Consider the following 16295-nt stretch of genomic DNA (forward strand, 5'->3'; position numbering starts at 1 on the left):
GCCTTTTATTTGGGTGGGAAGGGTGAAAAGGAGATAGGAGAAAGGCTAAGAAGGAACGGTGAGAAGGAGTCAAAGATACAAAATTAAGGAGAGAAGGAAAAAAGAGGGCCTGTGAGAATAGCAGCAAGAGGAAAGCCAGCTTAGACTCACCGTAGCAGGGAAGGTGTTAGCCTGGTCTGGAAGTAGCCTGGATAGAGCATAAAAGAAAAGCAGAGAAGAGACACTGGAAAAGATGTCAGGAATAAAAGGAAGCAAAAAGCCTGTGACTGTGAAAAAGAGGAAACAGTAGCAGATTAAAGGCAAATGGAGAAGAGACCTCTCAACTCAAGGGTGTGAAGGTGGGAGGGATGTTCCATAGTTGGGATGTTTGACTTAGGTTCCCCTCTACAGCTAACTTTTAACAGAGGGTCTGTGGCCAGAGTAAAAAGAAACTCCCTGTGATGGGCTGAAAGGAAAAAACCTCCTTTATTTGTAACTAAGGAAGGAATAATCTAATTCTTATCCCAGGATAAAGATTTAATAAACTTTAAATTGGAATGAGGTAATAAAAATATGTGGATTCCCCAAAGAAAGAATGCAATGGAAGATATTTGAATACAGTCAATGGACCACTATTCATACTTAAGGAAAGCATTCACACTTTAGCCCTCCCTCCTTTCTACTCTCCTGTTTAAAGTGAGCATAGAATTTGGTGGATGATTGTGCAGGAAGAAGTATCCTGCCCATGGAGGCACTGCTCTCTAAGGTGGTCTGTAACGTGACAGCAATTAAAAGCTTGCTGTCACTTTTCCTCTGGAAAGCAGAATGAGATCATCAAACTTGTTTTTGACAGGCCATCAAAACCAGCTGTCAAACTGACTAGCAAGCTTGAGTTTAACCTTTTTGATTGTCAAAGTAAAAACTCTGTAGCTCCAGGATCAAACCCCTACATGCAGCTCAACTGGTTTTGGGTGGGAAGTTAAATATGCCTCCTGAAGCTCTCAGGATGAGGGGCTGCAAATGGGATGTTCAGACCCATGCTGTGTGTCTGGACCATTGGGTTTCATCTGGCTTTGACAGTTAATATTCCCATTAGCAAGTGGGCACTTCTAGAGTCCTGTCTGATGGTTGTTGAAGCGCTCCTGAAAGTGCAGGTTTCAGGTAGCAGCCAAACAGCAGTGACAGTTCCCTGCAGGTTCTTGACCAATTCTTGCAGAATGAGTCAGGTTCTGGCAGGATTTTGCTTATGCATGTGGAGCTGCAAATGGACTTGTTACAAGAAGATGTTGGAGCAATTATTCTTCATTTTATGTTTGGTAAACTGTTCTTGGGGCCCTTCCGTGACCACAGTCACTGAGTGTTTACAGTACCACACACAAGTAGCTGTGCATATAGATTGATATTGTTTGAAAAGGAATCCTGTGCTAAAACCAGGGCTAGGCAGTGTCCTCACACATCCAGTGCTTCTCTGGAGCCTAAGAGTCAAAGCGTTAGGAATACCTGTAGTGCTTAAATCTCCTAAAGCTGCCTCAAGATGCTCTCAATAAAAGCTGGAAATAATTGTGAGAACCCTCTGCTCCTCTCTTCCACTCCCAATGTCTTGTTCCTTACCTGATATGTAGACTTCATTTTTCAGCGTAATGCATGCGAACTCCACCCATTTTTTATTCTCATTCTCTGTCTCCTGCTCTGTGATTGGTAATTTTGCTACTTCCAGGCGGCTCCGCCTCAAAGGATCCAGGCAAGTCACTTCTGCTACAAACTTCTCATCTTTTGTACAGCCCCCTATGATCATAAACACCTCAGACTGGAACTCGTGCATCCTGGGCTTGGTTCTTTCTGTAATAATCTAAATGCAAGCAAGACAGAGTGAGTACACAGGGCACTTATACCTACAATTACAGAAAGGTCTGGTGACCTTTTTTCTGATTACCTGTTTTACAAATCAAAACTGGCTTACATCACCTGAACCAATTATCAAATGCTCTCTAAGCTGAAAGCCTGGAAATCATCCTAGAGGCATTCAGTAGAGGTTGCTGTATACTTCTTTCAGCAGGATTTCTCCAACACTGGACTTAGTTGCTTTTGCCTACTCACTAGGATCCTTTCAGATCCTCTTGGGAATTCCCAGGGTGGCACCAAGAGCTACGAAGGTGAGCACTAGTGACAAGGCTGGGTGCATGTGAGGCAGCTGAAAAGGACATGTTTTATTTGGGCTGACAGAGTGAGGGCAAGATAGGAGAGCCCCAAGGATTGTGTATGCCGTGGGGAGCTTGGAGAGAGCAAGACTGCAATTAGCACTAGCAGAAAATAAGTGCTCTCATTATTTGTTCTGAAGAGGTATGTGTCAAAGCAATAACAATTCTCAACTGTGTTTTTTTAAATTTGTTTCTTTCTATATAAGACTTAATTTTAAGCCAAAATTAGAAGATTTACTTAAAGCCAGCATCAGGCTCAGAAGCGTGGTTAGCTCTAATTTACTGCCTGTTGGCCCAGTTTATTGACCAGGTCTTTGTTTCAGGGATACTGGAAAAAGTCACTTCCCGGGTAGAGGTCCACCAGGAGCAAAGAATGCAGAGGGTGCTTGGAAACTTGTGTTCTGCTTGGAGGAAATACTTGCAAGCAAGTGGAAATGAGTGCATTAGTGTCCCAAAGTATGCTGGCTCTATGCTGAAGGTTAGAAGGAACAATCTTCTTTATCCTCCCCCACCCCCCAATTTTTCATACTGGAAGAAATGCAGTGTAAAAGTCATGGGGAGCACATAAATTTGTTCCTCTGCTTATGCTGTATCAGAGGGCATTTGCCAATTTGCAGACCCTCAAAATCTGCTGGGAGAGGTCTGTACTCCTCTGCAGTAATTGCAATTGTTACCTTCTGCACACCCCAGAGAAGCAGTCCATGGACCCACAGGTTAAATGCTGTGACAGTAGGCAGCTTGCTTGCAGTTTTATTTCTCTTTCTACTTTTAACATGTTTCTATAAATTGGCATAATTTACCTACACTAAAAAATATTCTTTACACAGACATAAATCTTTTATTTTCCCTATGTTTAGCAAATTATTAGGCATTTTTTTGGAAAACATCTGTCCCAGAACTTGCCAGCTCTCAGAATTGTTTTTAACCTGTCTGTCACCATTGCCAGGTGTCAGCCTGGGGGAGGATAGCTGGCAGGGCTGCCTCTGACGGCTGCCCCTTTGAAGATGAGTGTAATGAGTGTTCAGCCCTGAGCAACACTCCCTTTATCTATCCCATGTGGACCTGACAGCACTGCTGAGTGGGGCAAGGCTTCTTTGAGGACTTCCCACCAGACTGGCTGGCACTGCCCCGGGTCGTTGTGTACTGTCTTACACAGTCACCGGCACAAAGAGCCCTTGGTCTCTCCACCCCTGCCAGTGACACATCCACTGTTAGCAATGGATCCACAACATGCTCCTGAGGCCTCCTGCCTTCCTCTGACTCTCTGACTGAGGAGGCACGCGTGTTTCCTCACATGCTCGCACACCTTTGCTCCTGTTGTGAAATCTGACCTCTGGCTGCTCTTCCCTCTACCCCATATTTTGGGCCAGGAGATGTGACTGATACCTAACTTTCCAAAGAGGACAGGCAACTGAAGAACAGGAGATCCACCACAGCCTACCTTGAGCAGGCAGGACAGGACTCGACCAAATGTCAGGATGAACCTGTCTCTTTGGGTGCAGGGACGCCTACAAATGAGGAAGATAGGCAGACCTCTCCTCTGGGAAAAGACCGTCTTCTTCACGGAAGGTTCTCTCCTGAAACTTTTCCCCCCATAAGTAACAGGTGGAGATGTTACATATTCAGATTTGAAAGAGCCATTACAGATTGTGGCACAGTTTAATGGGAAAATTATTCTTCCTTTCTTAGGCTCGAAATAATAGCTAAGAGGGTGAGGTGTCAGGAGCAACACCATTTTCCTTTTTACTACGGAAGTCACCTGGGGTCTTTGTTTAGCTGCGCACATGTGTATGAAGGGTCGAGCTCAGATATTCATAAACAGGAAGCTGTACTTTGTTTTAAAACAACCTACCAAAAGCTTCTAAACTCTCTAAATCAGCAGGATAACTGGTGAGGCCCACCTTGACCTTTCAGTAGCACCAGTTAGTGAAACTTTAGTGTAAGCACCTTTTTGTGCTTCATGGTACTGCTCCTTCCAATGGGATTTTTGAGCAGAACCATGAGACATTTAGAAAGAGCAGCAAATGCCTTCCTTTTTGACTCACCTCATTGCCTGACAGATGGTACATTCTTGCTTCCTGGAGCAAAGGAAAGACATCTGGACACTGTCTAATGAGTTGATCAGCTTCGACAGTCTCTACGAAATACCAGGGGTCCAAGAGGGGCAGCCGGACATTCTCCAGCACATATGGCAGGAGAGGAAACCTTTCCGACTCCTTGTAACGGACCCAGTTCATTACAGTTTCGAACACCTGTGCTTCTTCCGTGACGTAGAGATCATCACTCTTCAGCGTGCTGCAGAGAATGTCAGCCGGCAGCTCCAGGAACTCCTCGTAGTTCAGGACCTGTGTGAAGTTCTGGATAATATAATTCTGCACTTGTTGTTTCAGGCTGTGCAGGGAGTGGGCATCAGCCAGCCTCAGAATGCCAACGCAGTTCTCTGGCTGGAGGGCTTCGGTGAGAAAACTGGCACAAGCATCTACCATGCGAAGGAACTGTGGACAGAAAAAACATGTATAAGCACAGAGCAGTTACTTGTATGACTGTATCACAGGAGAGCTATGGAGCTTTGGGGCTGGGTCCCAACCAGCCACATGCAGTACAGCAAAGAGCTGGGGGAGACAAGAAATCAGTCATACAAGGACATGTATCTCCCAGAATCTGCAGTCTGCAATGAAAATTTCTTCCTCCCACTGTTTTTTCTCCCTCTGCATCCATATTGCTCCTCTTGCCTCTTGCAGAACACAGAAGACCTGTGACAGTCATGAATTTTATTTGTTTCACAAAAGTAAAGGGTTTTCTACCATTCCGCTTCCCTCCATGAGATCTCAAAGCACTAGCAATCATGGACTTACAAAGCACAGATAACGTCCCCAGGCTTCAGATGTGCTTACCCTGCTTCATCTTGCATGTCAGCTCAGATCAACTAGAAGGGAGTCTGGTTTTGGCGTGCAGGTGGCTCCACTGTCTGCATTTGTGCTCCCAACATCCAAACTCTGAACACATCTGAGGCCTTGCAAGGGTGGTGGAAAATGAGTGCTGAGATCTGGGAGGTTTGGGCCAAAGTGCGGCCCCCCCAGAGGGTATGGGCATGCTGTCCTGTACTGGGGTATGTGGCAGGAAGAGACTGACCATCAGCAAATCTTTGAGTTGCCTGACAGCCAGGGTTGTCTGGCAAGTGTCCGTTGTGGGGAAGGCCTTTGGAGGTTTTAGTGACCTTTGTTTTCCTTGTCATCACCATTGGTTCAAAAAAACATAGATGCACGTTTTACACACAGACTCTGCTTAATCAAAGAACTTTCCATGTCTGCATTCAATAGGGCATTCACAACTACTCTCATTAATCTCCTTTACACAACAGCCCCACCTGAGGGTCCCAGATGTGCAGATCCCAGACCACGGATGTCTGCGGGGCATTTGCCATGAACTATGATGTGAGCTGGGTTGCTGGTGATTATTCAGGAACTGGGAACCAGTTTTGGGTAGAACTGATAAGTTACAGTGCTTCATCCTGAGCTTTCCGTTGCCTCTGTGATTTCAGATTATGAATAGGGCATCAGTATTTTGTGTTGGTTTTGCCACTGAGCAGTGCAAACAGTGACATAGAAAAGATGGGTCAGAACTGATGCTATGCATTTCCGTCCATGCTTTTTGGGTCCTTTTTCCATCCAGCATCAGCAAGCAAACCATTTTAACTCATTCTGTCCCAGTGGGGAAAGTTGTACAACAGCAATTTAGGGGCAAAGAGGAAGTGAAACATTTTTAAACACTGTAGTATGTAGATTTGTTTCAGTAATTAGAGTAGAATCTTCCAGACCCTGGGGGTGTCATGTTGACACATTTAGACTGTTTACCAGAGCTGAGCGATCGCAGACACTGCGTACAGACTGCCTGGTTCCTGTTTTACATTTAGATGTGGTCAAGAGTTTAGAGAAATGCAACTGACTGATGAACAAGGTTACACGAGGTCTCAGAATATGTTGCTGCCATTGTGATATAAATATGTCAGCGGCACACTGTGGCACTGCGGCAGAGTTCAGCTGCTGCTCACTGCCTGCCATGCTCACGTTGCCTGTTCTCTGGGCTAGCATAAGGCTAACACTTTGAACTCACCCATGCGTTTTCCCTGAGGATCTGAAAGGACTTTGCCAACACCAGGTAGTCCTCAGACCTGAGGTAGGTTAAGCGTTAGCCCTTTAAAAGTTGGCAGTAATGAGATGCAAAAAACCAAATCTGGGATTTGCCCAGGTCACTCATCAAGTCATCCACAAGTCTGGGAATAGACCCCACAATGACGTTCTCACCAGCCTACGGCCCAACCACTGTAGAGTGCTCTAATTATTTATACATGGCTTGTTAAGAGCGATACTCATGAAATGACACCAAAGGCTTTTCTCCCAGGCGGCGCACACTGGTCTAACGGCCACACAGGCACTACTAATCACGCTGGGTAGCTGTGCTTGTGGCCAGATGAATGCGGAATTGCGAGGTGTGGGTGTGAGAAATGGTCCCTGCCAAGGGCTTAACCAGAGAGGTCGGACCGCTAGGGAGTGTATCAAGGGAGGACTTCCCCTGGCTGCTGCTCCTCCTCTCTGTGCTGCACTGTCTCCCCACCACTCCCTTCATTTAGAGACAAAACTCCCTCCAAAACGCCCCCAAACTTGTTGGGCATGTTTCAGTCAGTCCCATGAGAGCTGGTGACTCAGGAAAGCACCCAGGAGGAAGACACCCCTGAGCTTCTGCTTCATCTGCTGTGATTATTCTTGCAGAGCTCTAAATTTTCTTCTTTCCCTTCTGCGAGTACCCTTCCTAATGCCACCCCAGGCATTTTAAAAGCCCTGTTCCCTGGGAACAGTTTCTTCAATAACTGGGTCCTCCTAATACCCCTTTGAATAGAGGTTCTTACTTGCTAAAGACATCCCATATGCTTGCTTGGCCTCCAGTTGGCCTTCTCTCTGAATAATAAAATTTATTCTCCCCATTTAAGTCCTTGCTTGTCTCAGCTTTGATTCAACTGTCTAGTGTAAGCAGTGCCAGCAGCCCTGCCTCCTGCTGTAACCCCCAGAAAGGGAAGGGAATGGTAGTTGAAAGGGCTCTTATTCATAATCCCTCTCTGTATGCAGCACACTTCAGGGTCAGATCCTGCACCCTGCAGCTGTGCTGCCCTCGGCCACCCGCTCTGCCTGTGGCTGCAGGGGCAGCAGTAACACCTGTGTCCCAAGGGAGCCCCATGGCAGGGAGCCAGCCGGGCAGTGAAGGGGCACAGTGACCCTCGCAGGGTGGCTCTCCAGGGAGCTGAGAGCTTTCTGAGCCTGCGAACTGATCTCGGACTTGGAGCTGCCCAGAAGCCCTTCGTTAGCAAATCACGCCTTCTTGGCTGGCATGGCTGGCACCGCACAGTGGCTGCAGTGTAACTAGCACTGTCCTGTGACAGCCACCCTGGCCATTCACTGCTAAGTGGCTACAGGATGGTTTTCAGATAATTGGCAAAATATTTTCCTTAGAGTGCCTTGTTCATGAAAAGTGGATTAACATACCGAGAGGTGCTTTGGGAGTCTGTAAGGTCACCAGGCTGGTGGTGCTTCAGCCATGCCCTGGGGGCAGAGCAGCCCTGCTCTGCTTAGAGCAGAGTGAGGCAGCTCAGGGGCATCCTGGCACTTCCATGGCAGTGGTCAGCACAGCCCTTCGCGACAATACTCTTTCTTTTACATCTGCTCAGGAGTGTGCTTCCCTCCCACTGTCTCTTTGCTTCCACCAAAGCAGCTGACGTGGCCCCTCAGCCAAGCCATGCTGAGGAAGTGGGGTAATACAGGGGTTCCTGAGGGGGCAGGAGGGGTGTAGACAGGTCTGAAGTTTGTTGTTGAATTACCGTGGGGGAAGCAGAGCACTCTGCCACAGCCCTGAGAAGCAGATGAGATCTTGGCCCTACCGAGAGGTGAAACGATGAGCTGCTCCACAGGCAGCACGGGTGGCAGAGGGTGCTGGCCTGGATCCAGGGTCGGCACCAGCCTTGCGAGCATGGTGGCTGGGCAGCCACCAGCCCAGACAGAGGAGGTGACTATTGAACTCATGTTGCAACTGTGCTCTAGGTGGAAAAAATTTGTCTGGGTCACTTCAGGGTGAGGCTTAGCTGTTCAGCAGCTCCCTGTTCCAAACCCTTCACCTGCTTGCCCCAGGGGAAAATCTCTGTGCACAAAGCACACTGCAGCAGGGACTTCTGGTCTCTCTGAATGGCCTTCCACCTCTTCCCACTGACAGTTTTGGCTGCATTTGGTGAAAACCTATTGGAAGGGACTATGGGAAGGCATAATTATGTAAAACTTCCAAAAATAGTTTCTAGAGAAAAGTGGATTGGAATATCTAGAACTGTGCAAGTTATTTCTTTTTTGGTTGTCAAATCTGAGAGATTGAAAAGAGGCACTGCCAAAAATTGTTGCTAGTCAGATAAAAAAGTTCTATTTGGAATTTGGTTTTCTCACATGTCATTAATTGGAAAGGAAAGAATTTCCCAAACAAAAATGTTACAATAAATTGCAGAATTAATCTTTTCAGCTGTTGACATATTGAAATGAAACATTTGCCTCTTTCAACTATTTGTGTTTGTTCTTCGGCATCAATAGCATAGACAAGCTGGCAGAATGCTAGTAGTTACTAAATCTTTTTTACACGAAACACGTTTTCAGCCAAAAACCTCACCCATGTATAATGTGAGGCTTTAAGGCCTTATAAATCTTGATAGTATCCAAGACTGTTGCAGTAAGACTTGGGATCGCTGCTTTTAGTTGAACATTCCTCGTTTTCTAGGGTTTTGTAGTTTACTATTTTTGCTCATGGCACCCTCATGATTTTATCATTACTCTAACAGTGTTTGATAGTTTTCTTAAAGCACCAGCCTTGGGAATCAAATTTAATCTTAATTTTAATGAAAAATAGGGAAAAGAAAGGAAAAAAGTTTATACTTTTGATGGTTCCAGAAAAAAAAAATACCTGAGGAATGATCCTAAGCAAAAAAGGTTCAGAAGAAAACAAACAGAACACAGAAAAGTGTCCTGAAGACAAACCAAAAGTAACCTTTGAGTGCTACCAGTTTGCAGTATGGGTCTGCTGAAAATGTCAGTAAAGTTACCGCACTTCAGCCCCAGGCAACATTAAAGCTACACCACCTTTTCTGAGTTACCTTGGGGAGCATTTTGTGATAACTTTCCCTTCTCTCCCCACAGCAAGTACCAGCTCCCATTACCCCAAAGGCCACAGGTTCATTTCAGAGCAAAACCTCCCATGTAAGATTCAAAAATCAAGTTCATAATGAACCACGATGATTATGGAGTCAGGTGTTTCTTGCCTTCCTTAATGAAAAGACGGGAGACACATACACACATTGGCACTTGGCAGGTTATGCTAGTTGCAATTTGTTAGCAGTTTGCAGCTTGGTACCAGTAACTGCAATTTGGTAGACCTCACAGGTGGTTTATAGGACACGTGAATACCTCACGGACCAAAGGCTGAGTAACACTGCTCAAGTCTGACTTCTCACAAGTCCCAGGTCATGACTAAAACCCTTTACATCACGAGTGCTACAAAGGAGGATGCTAACTTTGGCTGGTGAGCCTCCATCTGAAAGCAATGGAGAGCGAAAGACAAAGTTAGCTTCCTGCTCTGGCTGGCCGTGCCAGCCACTGCCAACTAACCCTTTTGGGCTGGAGGGTGACCAGCCTTCACAGGCTGACCTGAGCCTTGGGGAGCACTGTCCCAGCAACACAACCCTGCTGCCTGGCAGGCAGCACATGGGAGCAGCTCTTGAAAGCAGAGCACTGCTGTTTGCCTGTTTGCCTGGCACCCAGCACAGCAGCATTCCAGTACATGGCTGTGACTGCCACTTTTTACCACAATGTAAGTAAATATGAGGCAAAATGCCTCCAGAATCCATGAAATCAGAGAAGTTTGCAGTGTGTTAAGGAGGGTAGGACATGGTGTTGCCAGAGCAACAAGACTGGATTTTGTTATCTGCATTTGAGTTATCTGTACCTGAAAGAGGCTGGCAGCTTCTAAGACTTTCTGTACATTTTGCTTTGTGATGAGCATCTTGCTGGTGTAGGTGTAGTCCAAAAGTATATTCATGGTTTCTGCATCAACTCCTTTAAGTATGATCTTCTCTTCATATTTCTCTCTTAAATCATTGCAGAACATGGCCCTGAAAAGAAAGCCATTTATCTTTTACTGCATCCCAGCCAGGATGGCGTTCTGAAAACATTTGGTTATATAGATTTCAACACAGAATACTCAAATTGCTTCATATTTTATGCAATTAATCCTGTAGCAAAGTAACAAGGAAAACCCTTTTGTTGCTTTCATACCTCTTTACTCATGAGTTTGATAAGGCATACACACATGATGGATACCCCAGGGCTGGACTCTACTGTAGACCTGGAGCTCCATGGCGGCAAAAGGCAGCTGGGACCTTCCATGAGTAGCGATCTGTGTCTGGACTGATGCTGCAGAGCAGTTGTGATGTCTCATCTGCTGGCCTCTTACAGATTCTTACCCTTTCTGTTTCTAGTACAGGCCCAGCTCATTAAGCCCAAACCTCCAAGCCGCTGGCATTCTCCGTACTTTGTTAACACTTAGCACATGTACTTTATAACCCTTGGCAAGGTCAATATCCCTGTGCTTCCAAGCTGCAGAATGCTGCTTAGACTGAACCCTGAGGGCCAGACTAGATCGACATGTCTGATTGATAGCCTCACCTCTAAGCTTCCCAACGTATCTTTGACCCCATTAATACCAGAGATGGGCCAGGAGAGAATGGCTTATGGATTTTCTTCTAATTAAGAGACTGACTTTTCCTCTGCTAAGGTAGGAGCTTCTGGTAGGATTGTAGAGTTGGTACCTCTTGGCTAGAGAAGTACTTGAATAATCATGAATTGGAACTACCATTAGCCAGAAAGCACAGTGATTTCATGTATGTTGATACCGCCTCTTCTTTGGTGGATAATACTGCATTCAAGAGGCGACTGCCACACACACACACCTTTGGCACTAGTCAGATACTTAATGTGAGATATATATCAGAAATTTCTTTAAGAGCTATTTAAATTCACTTTGCATTGTGATAGCTGCAAGGCAAATACACACATCTTCATCTTCATTTTCAATTCATAGTTTTAAGTATTTCTTCCAGTGCTTTTGCTTTTATTTAGAAGTTTGATCAGCCCCATCTTGTTCACTGCATTCAGAGAGCAAGATTTCACATCATTTGGAATCTGGCTCAACACATTAGAAGTACGTGAGTCCACTTGTAACTGCATTGGTGAAAAACATGTGCAGATCTAAAGTGTAATTAGAAGTGCTCTTTACCCTGCATACCAAGCCCTTCTTTATTAGTCATGTATAATGTTGACGGGACAGTGCAACCTAGGAAGTGGCTAGAGGTCCAAAGTCTTAAGCCATGCTTTTCTTGTAAAAGCAGTGCCAGAATAAAGCTGTCTGATTGACACATCTTACTGGAACCAAGATGTAAACAGTTTTTATTGCAAAGGAGTTAGGCATTGTGAATGGCAAATGGATGGAAGATACCAGTTGCTCATTGCTCTAAGAGCTACCTGTTCCTTGCCTCAGCAGAGATTTTATAGCGTGAGAGAGCTGGTGTTAGTTATCTCAGTGTATAAAACGGCCTTTTGGATAAAGAGACCTAACTTTTGAGCAGAAAACTTGGGCAGAGAAGTTACTTGTCAGAAAAAGATGTTCAGCCAAAACTCTTATTTTCCCTTCACTCGTCTCAGCCCGTTAGAAGCTTTTCATTCATTGCTCTGCTCCATGGTCCACTTTCTGCTGCCACTGAAATCAGAGTATTTGAAAAGCATTAAGGCAAAACGCTCCTTAACTTCAGTGAGCACAAGACCAGGATTCTTCTTAGCTTCTCTCCTTTTTGGCAGTGTCAAATGTTGTACATCTGGGGCATGCAGGCAGGTGGCCATTTGAAAACAACAGTCCTCAGTACCCACTTCTCCCTGGGAATGGGGTTTCAACACAGAGAGGGAGGTTTGTACAAAACAGCCGTTTCAATTGCACGGGAGTGATAGGTGCTGAATGCTTCATCTGAATGAGAAATAGGCTGTTGTAGGATGCAGGTGTTGTCTGCTCTTGTACCTTTTATCTCTTAAACTGGTGACTCCAGTCGTGTATTTAACCATCCCTGTCGGGGAGGTGAGAGGTCTCACTTCCATCCTGCAAAGTGGGATTGTTTGATGGAGGCCAGTTAGAGCTACCCAGCGTTACACCGTTGCAAGGCTGCTCAGAAACCAGCCTTGGGATTCTGGTGGAGGCTTTGCACGGCATCTTGTCAAAGTGTTTTCACATATGTGTCTCCTAATCTGTGAAACTGCGTTAGAGCTGCCATCCACTCCCGATCTCGTAGGGTACAGATTCATGTAACATGGCTTGCAGAAATCACACATATGAGGCACTGTGCTCTCCCACCAGTACTCCTCTCTAGAAGGTGGCAGGGCTGAATAGGGCAGTACTATCCAGGAGAGCTGACTCCTGTAGTGGTCTTCCTTCTGCTCAGATGGAGTGGAACTCGTTCCCACCCTGTGTGCCGACCAGAGGGAACACCCTGACACCACTCATGACTGATCAGGCTGAGCCTCTCTCCTGGGGATCAAAATGCTGCTTCTGAACCTTTCTGTACTTACCCAGAGAGGTGTGTGATTATTTTCTCTGGGGCTCTAAATCCTTCAGATGTGGCTACTAATTTCGTCGTCTGTTTTCCTGGTTCCTGTCCCCGTGTAATTCTAAACTAAGCCTTTGAACCAACATTTACTCTAAGAAATGTATATCTGAAGTGAGGGCCCAGGGCCAAATTTACATACCTAAAAATGGATAAATTTAGAAACACCAGGGAGAAATCTCAATGGAATAAATGAGGGGCTGCAGTTTGTGAAGCACTTTTTAAGCACTCACCCACACTGGTGTGCTTGTTCTTGGAATTATGAACCTGACTTCAAACAACCATGCTGGAGTTTGAGGAAGCTCTGGAAAATATTGCTTCAACCTCTTCCAGCCCCATTCTCCCACTACCTTGGGCAGTGCAGGACTAAAGAACTACTGCTCCACCTTGGTCAGCTTGTATTTCTGTTCTCTGCTTTGTTACCTTCATCCAGGTAAATGGAGAGTTAATGCTTTTATGTCTATAGATGCAGAATGTGTCAGAAGTACTAGTCTATCTACTCTCAAGCAGTGCTGAAGGACAGACTAGAAGTTGTTAACTTTGTTTAACTGTGTTTAAGTCAGCTGCTATGGATTGCTTGCATTATGGCACCCAGTGTTCAGGAAGGGGGTTGTGTAACATGCTGTTGCAGGGGAATGAAGACCATGACTCACAGGGTCCCTTTGCTTTGCTCATGTGCATGGGTGTTAAAGGCCCTTTAATAGCATGGAAAGTACTCACAGGCATAGTGTGATTTCAGAATTTGTTCTGTCTTTGGGCCTATGCAGCTTCTAGTGAATTATGGCAAGATGAAACAAGCCGCCTTTTGAGTAGGAGAACTAATGAAGCTCAGTTCCCTGCAGACTTGTGTCCTCTTTTCCCTCTTCACAGTAACCTCAGCTTCCCCTTCCTGATCCCTCCATTCTCTCTCGTTATTCCTCTCACACAGATTTCGCCATCCGTCTCAGGACACTCAGCTCTGTGCTGACTGCCTGTGTCCAGCTGAGCAAGGGCAGCGCGTGCTTTGGCTGGTTCTGGGCACTGCGTGTGTTGGCTGGCCAGGACGCGCTGCTCATTACCCAGCTGAGCACCGTGGGGTCCCAGTCCCGGCATCTCTCCTCTGCCTAGCTACTGATTGCCATTAAACTTGTTGGAACTTCTGTTTTGAGACTTCCAGCCTCTGCCAAACGTGACTGAAACTAACCCAAGGAGTCATGATAAGAGGCATGGACAGACAGGCAGACAGTGTGATATAATAAATCTCAACCCTGTGGGACGCCAGGCCAAACACAAGCACCCGGGGGGGCAGACCCTATGCATGTGTGCAATTGCCTTGGGATGAGATGCCCTCCAGCCAGGTATTCCCCTTCCTTCAAAGGGACAGGCTGTAGCTCAGGGCTCAGTGGGAAACCGGCCAACAGTAGTTGTCAGTAAACTGTCTCACCTGTTTACAACTGTTGAAGTCCCTTCTGATTGCAGCACCTTTCCTCATAGTGGAAGAGGAATTGTTTTTTTGTCAAAGTATCATTATAGTAATTCTGATTTTAATTTGTGCATCTGCTCTCCTTCCTGCACATAATGCTGGTAAGAACTATTTGGGCATCTCTCTCATCTATGCTTTTAGTTGCATATTTTCACATATGTGATATGTATAGTCTATCTGTAGAAATAATACTTATCTCCATATATTCACAGACGCAATCTCTATTATGAGATGATAAAAACAGAACTCTTCTTCCAGGCACTACCAGCAAAGCTTACTAGACTCTATTAAAATTATCTGTCTGCCTCTGTCACAAGTGGTCACAGGTTCTTTTTTCTCATGTTTCCTCTGTAGCTATTCAGTCATCTGACCACTTTAGCAGTAAAAAAAGAAAGAAAAAAATCCCAGCCATGCAAATGTGATTGTCTAAACGATAATGGAAAATCTGTGCTAAAACTGATACCGAGTTCCTCTGTGTGTCTAAAATTTGTTCTTGCTGGTCAGTAGTCTCAGATAGACTATCTACTGTAGTACTGAAAGAATGAAAAATTCAAGAGGACCAGAAGGAGGGGGTGAAATGGTAAAACTGCTTTCAAGGAGGTATTTCCCATTGCAATTGATTTTCGGTAACCCTAGGAAAGATGGAAAATTCCTTCTCTTTCCTCCTCAACAATTTTATACCATATATATTTTTACCACAGAATAATAATGGGAAAAATTACCAAGTTCCACAAACCCACTCCTATCTCAATAAAAATACCATGTGATCTGAATGAATATTCCTCTTTGACTGAATCCCAAAGGGACAATACAAGGGACTACAGATATTTGGTTAAAAAAAACATTTTCTCATCCACTTGTCGCCAACCTTTCTCCATTTCTCTGCATGCCTCCAGTGGACTTGCTGAGTGCTGGTATCAGAACTCCAGCAAATCCACAACTTGTCATCTGCCTTATTTAAGTCTCCAACTTTAAAAAAAAAGAGCTGAAAGGTGTCAGGAATTACAGACTCACTGCAAATTTGCAGAGTTTAGCACCCAGTTTACACTCCTTGGAGATCCACAGTTCAAGCCTAAGAAGCAAGGTAAGTTTATTGGGTTTGTTTCTTACATGCCTTACCTGAAATAATTGCTTGCTGCAGCAAGGACCACTCGGTGACAGGAGAATTCCCTGCTGTCCACGCACAGGATGACATCTGTAAGGGACTTTTCAAGCCGAAGGTTCTCTAGGCCATTCTGGAGCACCAGAGAGAGACCCGTATCATCAAACTTGACCTTTTCACCACTCGAGACTTCCACCAGGTCCCCCATTTTCGTCGAACACTCATTGTCCAAAGAGATCTCAGGCTCCTCAGAGCTCTTCTCCAGCGTGTCCCCCATTTTCTGGCCAGCACTGTCTCATTCTGTTGGTGCTTCAATCTGAAAAGAGCTCCTAAACTTCAGACGAGTCACACTGCAGAAATTGGGCGGATTTCCTGTCCAGAGGTCTCTGCTTATCTATAGCTGTCACACACACATAACAGGAAGCCTTGCACTTTCTCATCCTGTTAACACAAACAAAGGCTGGGTTTTTTTGGTGAATTTCAGGCAGTATCAACGTGTTTAGAAAGGACTTAAGATGCCTCTGGATGTGAGAAGATTACAAGTGACAGGGAAGGCCTGCTTCCCACCCTCAAGCCAGTCCCTCACTGTTATCCGGATCTGCTGGTGGCAGTGATAGGTGCACCATATGGCTATTGAGTCACTCCTGGCAGACTGGGCTGCTAAGGGGAAGAGGATATTATTTTAAATTTCTTTTTCCACGTATGTGATTATTAATCACTGAGCTGGTTTGGGGTTTGGTTTTGGTTTTTAATAATATGCTCACATATTCAGAAAGCCCTCCAAGTGGCTGTTTCTGTCCCTCATGACATGTTAGCTGACAACCATTG

General features: G+C 45.4%; 1 protein-coding gene across 3 annotated transcripts in view; it reads right to left on the reverse strand.

Moving 5' to 3' along the window:
* Positions 1-15849, reverse strand: part of KLHL6 (kelch like family member 6) — a 22096-nt gene extending 6247 nt beyond the window's left edge. For 2 of the 3 annotated variants that reach the window (XM_069791982.1, XM_069791983.1), the window contains exons 1-4: positions 15485-15849; positions 10203-10368; positions 4223-4672; positions 1591-1828 (exon numbers count right to left, since the gene is read on the reverse strand). In XM_069791982.1, coding sequence (XP_069648083.1) covers positions 1591-1828; positions 4223-4672; positions 10203-10368; positions 15485-15744 — 1114 coding nt within the window. In that variant the 5' untranslated portion in view covers positions 15745-15849. The remainder of the gene's footprint in view (positions 1-1590; positions 1829-4222; positions 4673-10202; positions 10369-15484) is intronic. The other variant, XM_009924825.2, reaches the window with a different exon arrangement.
* Positions 15850-16295: the final 446 nt, after the last annotated feature.

The sequence above is a fragment of the Haliaeetus albicilla genome, chromosome 9, assembly GCF_947461875.1.
Source record: "Haliaeetus albicilla chromosome 9, bHalAlb1.1, whole genome shotgun sequence".
Taxonomy (NCBI): domain Eukaryota; kingdom Metazoa; phylum Chordata; class Aves; order Accipitriformes; family Accipitridae; genus Haliaeetus; species Haliaeetus albicilla.